The sequence below is a fragment of the Rutidosis leptorrhynchoides genome, chromosome 3 (assembly GCF_046630445.1).
Source record: "Rutidosis leptorrhynchoides isolate AG116_Rl617_1_P2 chromosome 3, CSIRO_AGI_Rlap_v1, whole genome shotgun sequence".
NCBI classification, from domain to species: Eukaryota; Viridiplantae; Streptophyta; class Magnoliopsida; order Asterales; family Asteraceae; genus Rutidosis; species Rutidosis leptorrhynchoides.
In genome coordinates this window covers 573,600,302-573,612,880 of record NC_092335.1, presented here as the reverse complement: position 1 = coordinate 573,612,880, position 12,579 = coordinate 573,600,302, and the positions used below count along the sequence as shown (strand labels likewise).

Genomic DNA, 12,579 nt, shown 5'->3' with positions numbered 1-12,579 from the left:
AAGCCCATAACCCTTGACGCGCTCAAATCGCCCAAATCTCGGGTTCACATGCCAGACTATCTATAAAATTGAGTTTTTATAACGTTGTAAAGGAATAATTTATAAATTTTTCTAAACAACAGCCTAGAGGGCCGTGGTCGTTAATATGCATAAAAAATATTGTACAATTCAATAATCGTCATTTTAAACTCAACATGTAACCGTTATATACAACACTTATGTTCATGTTAACTATAGCCATGTTCATGTTAACTATAGCCCTAAAAGTTGTCGTTAGAAAACCTTAAATCTATAAGAAAAAAAATAAAAAATTATAAATGCAGGCGAAGTTCCATCTTATTTAGAACAAGGCTAAGGCCCTGATAATGAGTTTGGACTTCAACACACCATTGATGGTAGCCATCTTGTCCCAAGAGAAATTAACAGATTGCAATCAAACAGTTTACATAATTCAGTCTTAATACATATTACTACTCAAAGTGGCCACTCAGTATTGTCAGCAGGGGTGTAATATCGCCTCGCTCCCTGTTGACCAAGCCCGTGCTCAACGTAACTTGACTGTTGGATTTGACCCAAACCAAGATGAGCTTCATTAGGGTCGTAACTCCAAGCATTAGGTGCCACCGTTGAGTTTTGACCATGACCTTGACCATGACCATGAACTACGGTCCCAGTTGGTGGTTGAACCATGTGTTGTGCATCAGGGTTGACATAGTACTCATGTTGGGGTCTTGAAGCTGATGAGTGATTTGACAGAAGAGAGAGAGCACAATTGGAATCTTGAACGCCACCGCCGCCGTTAAAACATCCTCCACCGCCAGGTGGCACGTGGTTCGGGTTGATGTAAGGTGGTGGGTTGTCCAAGTTGCTCTGCCATGGTAGCGGCGGTAAGTTTTCGGTTACGGTTGCTACTCTTGGGTTAGCCGGCCAGTGAACCCGTCCTCTTGAGCCGCATGACGAAAAGTCCATCAAGAATCCTCCAGAATTGCCATTGCTTTCTGCCATAAAAACCCAGATTTATAAGCTAACCAATTAAAACAGATGTGAAGTTTGACTTTTGAGATAAGTTGACCAAGTTTTGAGACCATTTGGCCAATTTCAATTATATGCAATGTTGAAAAAGGCTAGGTCGAGACGGTCGGGACCTTAAAGGGTCGAGACGGACATTGATCAACGTTGACATTTATATATATATATATATATATATATATATATATATATATATATATATAGATTTATAAATATAAATATATATTTATATACATAATTTAAAGTCAAAAACTTTTTTTGACTAATCTATAGTTAATATTAAAATGCTAAAATGATGATGTCATTATTAGGCTAATTCTTTTGTTAAGAAAAAATAAAAAGAAAAAAAATCTAAGCACGGTGGGTGATGTCATTAATCTAAATAATTGAATTAAAATTAAATCTTATTAATTAATTATTATTATTAAATCTTATTAATAATTATTTTATTTATTAAAATTAAATAATTTTGAATTATTTTAATTAATTATTTTGAATTGAGTACGAGAATGTATAAAAGCTAGGCAGAAGTAAACCAATTTTAAATTTATATTTTAATTTACACTTTTAAAATAAAATGACAACCAATATCATCTCTTATGATTGGATGTGTATTGTTTAATATGCATTTTAGGTGTTTGACGAAATGTTCAGCTGACAAGTTTCTTAGTCGGACTCCGTGGTTACACGGGTCATTAAACTAAATAACTTTAGCATTTACGTTCACTTAATACTTAAAACATATCATTAAACTGTTTCGTTTAAACAAACTCGTGGTTCCACGGGTCATTTCACTAGTTTGTACCTACAATCGCTATCACCGTTAATTTATTACAAAAAATAAACTAAAATACGACAATTTTGACTGATTTGACCGTCTTCTTGACTTTTGACCGACTTTTCCCAACATTGACCCAATTTTTGACCGATAGTCGCCAATTTGTACTTTTGTACTTTTTGACCGAGACGGTCGAGATGGAGACGGGGCGGGCTAGTCATTAAACCGCCCCGCAACGGCACGAGACGATTATATTTACTTTACTTTGTTCATTTTCAAATATTCAATAATTGTGGACGTATGATTTCAAAGATTAAAAGTTCCTTTACTTCGGTCAATTCGTTCTAATAAGCACACAGTTTAATTGTATGTTTTAAACTTATAATAATATAATAACTACATTAGACTTGTAGCTAAACATTGCTCTGTACTTTATAATCCAACTTATATTAACTACTTTATAGTTTAATCCAAACAGTTGACTAATAAAGCAAATAGTTACTAAGTTTCATTAATAACTCCAGACAATTGTATACTTGCATTCTATTCCTTTAATGGACTCAACAACAGAACTGTACTGTATAATTAATCTTTTTCCCCAATAAAGGTATTACACTTTGGCGTTGATTTGGGAGCAATCATAGGCATGTTTACAACAGTATTAAGAAAATATATAGAGTAAAATAATATAAAAGAATAGATAGGATAAATTAATGTTATTGAAATTGAAATCTGACCGAAGATAGAAGATGGGATAGTTCCGTAACGAGCAGATAGCAATGTTCCAGATGTCGGTTTCCTCCTTCGTTCATTGTGGCCCGCCAATCGCCTACGACAGCTTCTTTTCCCCTGATCAAACTCTGGGAGCTGATGAAACCTGCAAATAACTCATGAATTATAGATGACGATTTAGTTACACAAATATCCTTCAATCATTAATATACAAGAGGTCTCGAGTTCAAACATCACTAGTAGCCAAAATTACCCCCATTTCCCGTAAAAAAAAAAGTCTTTCTCTTCCCGAGTCCCTTTCCCTGGGTAGCATAAACAACGAAAACCTTATCTGTTTACCCGTCTAAATATCCACATAGCCCAGTAGTCGGGACCTGATATACAAGAGGTCTCAAGTTCAAACATCATTAGCAGCAAAAATTACCCTCTTTCCCCATAAAAAAGTCTTTCTCTTCCCGAGTTCCTTTGAGCCTGAATAGCGAAAGCGAAAACCTTATCTGTTTACCCATTTAAATATCCGGATAGCCTAGTGATCGGGACTTGATATACAAGAGGTCTCAAGTTCAAATATCATTAGCAGCAAAAATTACCCCCATTCCCCATAAAAATAAGTTTTTATCTTCCCGAGTCTCCTCAACCGAGTAGCCTGAACTGTAAAAACCTTATCTGTTTACGCGTTTAAATATCCTTTAATCACTGCTAATGTCTACATCTAGAAACATGTCATTTTCTAATAAGCAATTTTTGGCATTTCTTTTGGAGAACCATAAATATAAAGTTGCATTGCAGAAAAACTTTAAAATTCAACTAGAAGTCACAATGACAGTTGGTATTAACCCATAACTTAAGGCTTATAACTTGTTCAATCTTCTCATTCTTTATCCATGTTTGATTAGTTATTATAAACTCTTTATATCATTTTTTTCCAACTGGGACAGTTAAAAAACAATATGATGTTCAATAAAAATTCCTTTACATGACCAATTTTTCAAGATCCTTAAAACATACTTCTTTAAACCCAGGTTTTACAAAAAAGTCATACTACATTAGTACATTTTAGCCATACTTTTAAAAAGTTTGTGACAATGAACATATAAAGTTTCCTACTTTAAACCCCTAACAATGCATACAAACACTTGCTCATCATATTTTTATACTATATTTTAGCAACTTTCTAAAAATGACAATGACTTCCTTTCTTTGATATCAAAGTGTTACAACAAACAAGCATTACACTATCAACATTCAACACTAATTTAAAACAGCAATTACTTGATATAGTCATAGTCATACAACTATATATGTTAAACAACAAGACAACAAGATATATTGACACATCTATTTCATAACAACTTACTTTAACAGTAACCACAAACTTACTACTAATATACATATAAAAAAACAAGTACATCTACAAATATAAGTACTCAATAAAATAATAAACAAATAAAAATAAAAATGAGGATGATTTGTAAACAAACCTACTGCACTGTTGGCAAAACCTCTGTTCAAGTCCATTAACAATAACCTTTGGAGTCTTTGAATGAGCACCACACACTTTATGCCTTGAATAATATGTTTTAGCATCACTCAGATCCAGATTACACCCTTCCACCTGGCACCTTGGTGGTTGCAAACCACCCTGGACCCCACCGGAACCACCACTAGTCCGCCCCTTCTTCACTGGCCCACCACCACCACCACCAGTCACCGGAGACAACCCATTTACTGATTTGGTCTCATCTCCAACACCACCAGCATCTTCAAAATATATTTTTTGCCCAAATTTTAAACCAATTTTCAACAAGTGTGGCTCAGAAGAACTAGAACCACCCATTTCCATGGGTGAATCTTGGTTGGGTAGTTTGATTTGGGTGGGTGCACTTGTTGTCCTGCTCAATCATCAACCATCTTATGTGGCTCCAAAAGTAATAAAGTTTCAAACTTTGATTATATTATTATTGAATATTGAATGCAAACACACAAACCAAAAACAGCAAGTACTGACTGGTGTTTGACAAGACTGTTGGTGTCCAGCTTATGATTATTATTATTATCTTTTTGACAAAGAAATTACTCCTATAAAGGCTAATTTTTTCTGGTGGTTTAGGGTGAAGTATTGACAGCTTGAGACTAGTACTTGGTGCTAAATGAGTTGTACTTTGAAAGAAATAGGTTATAGAAAAAGAAAAAGAAAATGAGAAATTTGTGAGGCTTGTGAGAAGCTTTACACCAGTCCTTTTATGGTCACTGTTTTCTGTTGTAAACAAACCATTATTTGTTCTCAGTCTGATTTCTTTTCCTCTTTGGGAGTATCAATTCAACAGATATGATGGGTTTGTACTCTACGGCTATATTAGAACAATTTTTTACCCTTTGATGCCACTCAACAATCTCAACTTTAAATCAACAAGTCGTATATAAGTGTTTGTTGCCTTTTGTGTGGTATCAATTTTGATTAGTGACCCCCAAAACTGCTTCTATCAATATATCAAGATCAAGATTGAGTGATATTCTCAAATTTTGATAAACTACCTATATAAATCATTTATAAATGTGCATTGCATTATGTATATACTATGGGAATATGGGAATTGATATTTCCATCATTTAAATTATTAATTCAGTGTTATTCGTTCTATCGGCATTCGCCATAAACTATGCATGAATTTTAATGGTAAATATATCATTAATCATATATTCCGTACTACGTTATTATATACAAATTCATACTTCCTCTGTCTCATTAGAAGAGTTTATCATTGACTTTTAAAATTTTTCTTTTCGAACTTTGAGTATAAATTTGTTTGTTTGTTTTATATATGGAGTAATATTTATTTTTATTTATACCAATTAAAATATATATATATATATATATATATATATATATATATATATATATATATATATATATATATATATATATATATATATATAATGCAATGTGTTCATATATTTTTTTTTATCAAATATCCTATAATTACAATGAAAATATTTAAAGTAAAAGTTACAGAATAAAAAATGTCAAAAGTTAAAATGGACACTTCTGATGGGACGATGTGAGTAATATATAGTCATAAGAAGCAAGTAGTTTCCGACTTGACTTGTAGTCGTACTCAGCTTTGAATGAGAATGAAAATTCAACGGCATCTAACTACCTAAACCTAAGGCGAATACGTGAACAAAGACTTCTCTGAAGTGGGCAGACTGAAGCAGAGGAGCAGAAAATGCAACACAACAAGGGGCGAACCAAAGGCTTGTACGAAGGAAGAAGCGAATCAACCAGGAAAGCAGCAAGGATGACAAAAAAAAGCGCTTTATTGTACTAAAAAAAGATCTAACACAAGGGTGTTTTCTCATAACTTTCTTCCTATCGCGGATGGCGGTACCTATAAGTGAACACCAGTAAGATTAGTTTAGTCATGTATATTCTACGCGTGCAAGAATTGGAAAGACAACCTAGGAAATGTCATCTCTGATTTTAAAAATAGGAAAAACATGTTATTTATTTTATAAAAAATAAGGAACGAATGTTACGGTCTTCTTAATCTTAAGTATTATCGACCTTTTGCTTGATGACAAGCGCGCAAAGTCTAAGTGTGGGATACTTGATATCGCGTAAAAAGTCATGTTTTTACTAACGATATTCACTCGTATTCTACATGTTTTCAAGCAAAATAATTCATCACTAATCCACCAAGTTTTGCTAAACAGGACTTTAAAAGCTCACTTTGAGGAAAATCTGTAAAAAGAGCCTAAATTAGGGTTTTCTAACCCTAATTTTAGAGAACCGACCTAGAAGACCATCACAAGAGCTCAAGATCACTAATCAGAGGTGCCAACACTTATTCAAGATATGTTTATGAAGATCTATCAAGAACCTAGAAGCCCATCTGATTCATATACAAAGATTAAGAGGTTTCAAGAATTACACACAATGAAAACACACACAAAACCCTAAACTCACAATACTTCAAATACAACCACAAGGAACATCCAGAGGTGATTCATGGGATTGTTTGTGACTAATATAAGTCTAAGGAACCTCAAGAAAGTACATATGCTGAAATTCAAGCCAAAACGTATACAAGTGCTTAAAACGACAGACTATCAGAAACCCGTAAACGACAAACACGGAGTACAAGATCACAAATGGCGACCCAGTTACACAAACTGACGACCCATTTGGCGTAACTGGCGACCCTGTTACATATCTGGCGACTCAGTTAGTGAAAATTGGCGACCCGGTTACACAACTGGCGACCCGGTTCTTTAAACTGGCGACTCGAAAACGAAAACTGGCTACTCAGGAATTGAAACTGGCAGGTCGTGTGGCTTCAAGTTTCCTTAGTCGTTTTTGCTTATTTCTTTGATCGTAACTTGGTTTTCGCGGCCACAACTTGGGTTTCATCATTTTCGCTCTAAATTCTTCGTTTTAAACTGGTTTTCGACGATTCTTCTTGCATCGTCTTTGTAATCACTCAATTTATTAAATAAAGAAAATAAACGCTTAATCATACGATAAAGTTTATAACTTTATTTTTTTGGGCCTTAATATCGGGAGTAAAAACATGACTTTTTGGCCGATATGACCCATGTACAATGTTTTTATGATGCAAAGTAGTTAATCCTTTGTAGCTCAAGTGTCCATATCTATGCTGTGACGGATTAAATGTATCGATGCTCCTTGTTTTTAGACACTTTTGATCACTGGTATCATTTAACATGTAACTTTTACATCCTATTTAGAGACATGACAACACTCACAATTTTTTCTTTGCGAGTGGTAAATACTGCAAGTACGTTCATTGAAAAGTACTCCCAGTCCCATCTCTTGTAACTGTTCAACACTTAATATATTGTTGTGCAACTCAGGTGAAATGTCCCGTTCTTATTGATTAAAAACGTTCCATATTAATTGATTTCGTTGCGAGGTTTTGACCTCTATATGAGACGTTTTTCAAAGACTGCATTCATTTTAAAATAAACCATAACCTTTATTTCATCGATAAAGGTTTAAAAAGCTTTACGTAGATTATCAAATAATGATAATCTAAAATATCCTGTTTACACACGACCATTACATAATGGTTTACAATACAAATATGTTACAACAAAATAAGTTTCTTGAATGCAGTTTTTACACAATATCATACAAGCATGGACTCCAAATCTCGTCCTTATTTAAGTATGCGACAGCGGAAGCTCTTAATAATCACCTGAGAATAAACATGCTTAAAACGTCAACAAAAATGTTGGTGAGTTATAGGTTTAACCTATATATATCAAATCATAATAATAGACCACAAGATTTCATATTTCAATACACATCCCATACATAGAGATAAAAATCATTCATATGGTGAACACCTGGTAACCGACATTAACAAGATGCATATATAAGAATATCCCCATCATTCCGGGACACCCTTCGGATATGATATAAATTTCGAAGTACTAAAGCATCCGGTACTTTGGATGGGGTTTGTTAGGCCCAATAGATCTATCTTTAGGATTCGCGTCAATTAGGGTGTCTGTTCCCTAATTCTTAGATTACCAGACTTAATAAAAAGAGGCATATTCGATTTTGATAATTCAACCATAGAATGTAGTTTCACGTACTTGTGTCTATTTTGTAAATCATTTATAAAACCTGCATGTATTCTCATCCCAAAAATATTAGATTTTAAAAGTGGGACTATAACTCACTTTTACAGATTTTTATTTCGTCGGGAAGTAAGACTTGGCCACTGGTTGATTCACGAACCTATAACAATATATACATATATATCAAAGTATGTTCAAAATATATTTACAACACTTTTAATATATTTTGATGTTTTAAGTTTATTAAGTCAGCTGTCCTCGTTAGTAACCTACAACTAGTTGTCCACAGTTAGATGTACAGAAATAAATCGATAAATATTATCTTGAATCAATCCACGACCCAGTGTATACGTATCTCAGTATTGATCACAACTCAAACTATATATATTTTGGAATCAACCTCAATCCTGTATAGCTAACTCCAACATTCACATATAGAGTGTCTATGGTTGTTCCGAAATATATATAGATGTGTCGACATGATAGGTCGAAACATTGTATACGTGTCTATGGTATCTCAAGATTACATAATATACAATACAAGTTGATTAAGTTATGGTTGGAATAGATTTGTTACCAATTTTCACGTAGCTAAAATGAGAAAAATTATCCAATCTTGTTTTACCCATAACTTCTTCATTTTAATTTCGTTTTGAGTGAATCAAATTGCTATGGTTTTATATTGAACTCTATTTTATGAATCTAAACAGAAAAAGTATAGGTTTATAGTCGGAAAAATAAGTTACAAGTCGTTTTTTTAAAGGTAGTCATTTCAGTCGAAAGAACGACGTCTAGATGACCATTTTAGAAAACATACTTCCACTTTGAGTTTAACCATAATTTTTGGATATAGTTTCATGTTCATAATAAAAATCATTTTCTCAGAATAACAACTTTTAAATCAAAGTTTATCATAGTTTTTAATTAACTAACCCAAAACAGCCCGCGGTGTTACTATGACGGCGTAAATCCAGTTTTACGGTGTTTTTCGTGTTTCCAGGTTTTAAATCATTAAGTTAGCATATCATATAGATATAGAACATGTGTTTAGTTGATTTTAAAAGTCAAGTTAGAAGGATTAACTTTTGTTTGCGAACAAGTTTAGAATTAACTAAACTATGTTCTAGTGATTACAAGTTTAAACCTTCGAATAAGATAGCTTTATATGTATGAATCGAATGATGTTATGAACATCATTACTACCTTAAGTTCCTTGGATAAACCTACTGGAAAAGAGAAAAATGGATCTAGCTTCAACGGATCCTTGGATGGCTCGAAGTTCTTGAAGCAGAATCATGACACGAAAACAAGTTCAAGTAAGATCATCACTTGAAATAAGATTGTTATAGTTATAGAAATTGAACCAAAGTTTGAATATGATTATTACCTTGTATTAGAATGATAACCTACTGTAAGAAACAAAGATTTCTTGAGGTTGGATGATCACCTTACAAGATTGGAAGTGAGCTAGCAAACTTGAAAGTATTCTTGATTTTATGTAACTAGAACTTGTAGAATATATGAAGAACACTTAGAACTTGAAGATAGAACTTGAGAGAGATCAATTAGATGAAGAAAATTGAAGAATGAAAGTGTTTGTAGGTATTTTTGGTCGTTGGTGTATGGATTAGATATAAAGGATATGTAATTTTGTTTTCATATAAATAAGTCATGAATGATTACTCATATTTTTGTATTTTTATGAGATATTTCATGCTAGTTGCCAAATGATGGTTCTCAAATGTGTTAGGTGACTCACATGGTCTGCTAAGGGCTGATCATTGGAGTGTATATACCAATAGTACATACATCTAAAAGCTGTGTATTGTACGAGTACGAATACGGGTGCATACGAGTAGAATTGTTGATGAAACTGAACGAGGATGTAATTGTAAGCATTTTTGTTAAGTAGAAGTATTTTGATAAGTGTATTGAAGTCTTTCAAAATTATATAAATACATATTAAAACACTACATGTATATACATTTTAACTGAGTCGTTAAGTCATCGTTAGTCGTTACATGTAAGTGTTGTTTTGAAACCTTTAGGTTAACGATCTTGTTAAATGTTGTTAACCCAATGTTTATAATATCAAATGAGATTTTAAATTATTATATTATCATGATATTATCATGTATGAATATCTCTTAATATGATATATATACATTAAATGTCTTTACAACGATAATCGTTACATATATGTCTCGTTTAAAAATCATTAAGTTAGTAGTCTTGTTTTTACATATGTAGTTCATTGTTAATATACTTAATGATATGTTTACTTATCATAGTATCATGTTAACTATATATATATCCATATATATGTCATCATATAGTTTTTACAAGTTTTAACGTTCGTGAATCACCGGTCAACTTGGGTGGTCAATTGTCTATATGAAACATATTTCAATTAATCAAGCCTTAACAAGTTTGATTGCTTAACATGTTGGAAACATTTAATCATGTAAATATCAATCTCAATTAATATATATAAACATGAAAAAGTTCGGGTCACTACAGTACCTACCCGTTAAATAAATTTCATCCCGAAATTTTAAGCTGTTGGAGGTGTTGACGAATCTTCTGGAAATAGATGCGGGTATTTCTTCTTCATCTGATCTTCACGCTCCCAGGTGAACTCGGGTCCTCTACGAGCATTCCATCGAACCTTAACAATTGGTATCTTGTTTTGCTTAAGTCTTTTAACCTCACGATCCATTATTTCGACGGGTTCTTCGATGAATTGGAGTTTTTCGTTGATTTGGATTTCATCTAACGGAATAGTGAGATCTTCTTAACAAAACATTTCTTCAAATTCGAGACGTGGAAAGTGTTATGTACAGCCGCGAGTTGTTGAGGTAACTCAAGTCGGTAAGCTACTGGTCCGACACGATCAATAATCTTGAATGGTCCAATATACCTTGGATTTAATTTCCCTCGTTTACCAAATCGAACAACGCCTTTTCAAGGTGCAACTTTAAGCATGACCATCTCTCCAATTTCAAATTCTATATCTTTTCTTTTAATGTCAGCGTAGCTCTTTTGTCGACTTTGGGCGGTTTTCAACCGTTGTTGAATTTGGATGATCTTCTCGGTAGTTTCTTGTATAATCTTCGGACCCGTAATCTGTCTATCCCCCACTTCACTCCAACAAATCGGAGACCTGCACTTTCTACCATAAAGTGCTTCAAACGGCGCCATCTCAATGCTTGAATGGTAGCTGTTGTTGTAGGAAAATTCTGCTAACGGTAGATGTCGATCCCAACTGTTTCCGAAATCAATAACACATGCTCGTAGCATGTCTTCAAGCGTTTGTATCGTCCTTTCGCTCTGCCCATCAGTTTGTGGATGATAGGCAGTACTCATGTCTAGACGAGTTCCTAATGCTTGCTGTAATGTCTGCCAGAATCTTGAAATAAATCTGCCATCCCTATCAGAGATAATAGAGATTGGTATTCCATGTCTGGAGACGACTTCCTTCAAATACAGTCGTGCTAACTTCTCCATCTTGTCATCTTCTCTTATTGGCAGGAAGTGTGCTGATTTGGTGAGATGATCAACTATTACCCAAATAGTATCAAAACCACTTGCAGTCCTTGGCAATTTAGTGATGAAATCCATGGTAATGTTTTCCCATTTCCATTCTGGGATTTCGGGTTGTTGAAGTAGACCTGATGGTTTCTGATGCTCAGCTTTGACCTTAGAACACGTCACACATTCTCCTACGTATTTAGCAACATCGGCTTTCATACCCGGCCACTAAAAATGTTTCTTAAGATCCTTGTACATCTTCCCCGTTCCAGGATGTATTGAGTATCTGGTTTTATGAGCTTCTCTAAGTACCATTTCTCTCATATCACCAAATTTTGGTACCCAAATTCTTTCAGCCCTATACCGGGTTCCATCTTCCCGAATATTAAGATGCTTCTCCGATCCTTTGGGTATTTCATCCTTTAAATTTCCCTCTTTTAAAACTCCTTGTTGCGCCTCCTTTATTTGAGTAGTAAGGTTATTGTGAATCATTATATTCATAGATTTTACTCGAATGGGTTCTCTGTCCTTTCTGCTCAAGGCGTCGGCTACCACATTTGCCTTCCCCGGGTGGTAACGAATCTCAAAGTCGTAATCATTCAACAATTCAATCCACCTACGCTGCCTCATATTCAGTTGTTTCTGATTAAATATGTGCTGAAGACTTTTGTGGTCGGTATATATAATACTTTTGACTCCATATAAGTAGTGCCTCCAAGTCTTTAATGCAAAAATAACCGCGCCTAATTCCAAATCATGCGTCGTATAATTTTGCTCGTGAATCTTCAATTGTCTAGACGCATAAGCAATCACCTTCGTTCGTTGCATTAATACACAACCGAGACCTTGCTTTGATGCGTCACAATAAATCACAAAATCATCATTCCCTTCAGGCAATGACA

General features: G+C 33.9%; 1 protein-coding gene across 1 annotated transcript; it reads right to left on the bottom strand.

The window, feature by feature from the left end:
* Positions 1–311: 311 nt before the first annotated feature.
* LOC139898665 (squamosa promoter-binding-like protein 9) lies at positions 312–4,767 on the bottom strand. The gene is made up of 3 exons (XM_071881420.1): positions 4,021–4,767; positions 2,545–2,684; positions 312–998 (listed from the first exon to the last, which is right to left on the bottom strand). Exons 1-3 carry the CDS (start codon positions 4,380–4,382, stop codon positions 475–477), a joined length of 1,026 nt encoding a protein of 341 aa, XP_071737521.1. The 5' UTR covers positions 4,383–4,767; the 3' UTR covers positions 312–474.
* Positions 4,768–12,579: the final 7,812 nt, after the last annotated feature.

Coding starts and splice junctions, on each gene's coding strand:
- LOC139898665 (XM_071881420.1), bottom strand. CDS start 4,382: ATGGAAATGGGTGGTTCTAGTTCTTCTGAGCCACACTTGTTGAAAATT. Junction 2,685..4,020: donor TTTTGCCAACAGTGCAGTAG/GTTTGTTTACAA, acceptor AGTTATTTGCAG/GTTTCATCAGCTCCCAGAGT. Junction 999..2,544: donor TATCCCATCTTCTATCTTCG/GTCAGATTTCAA, acceptor TTTTTATGGCAG/AAAGCAATGGCAATTCTGGA.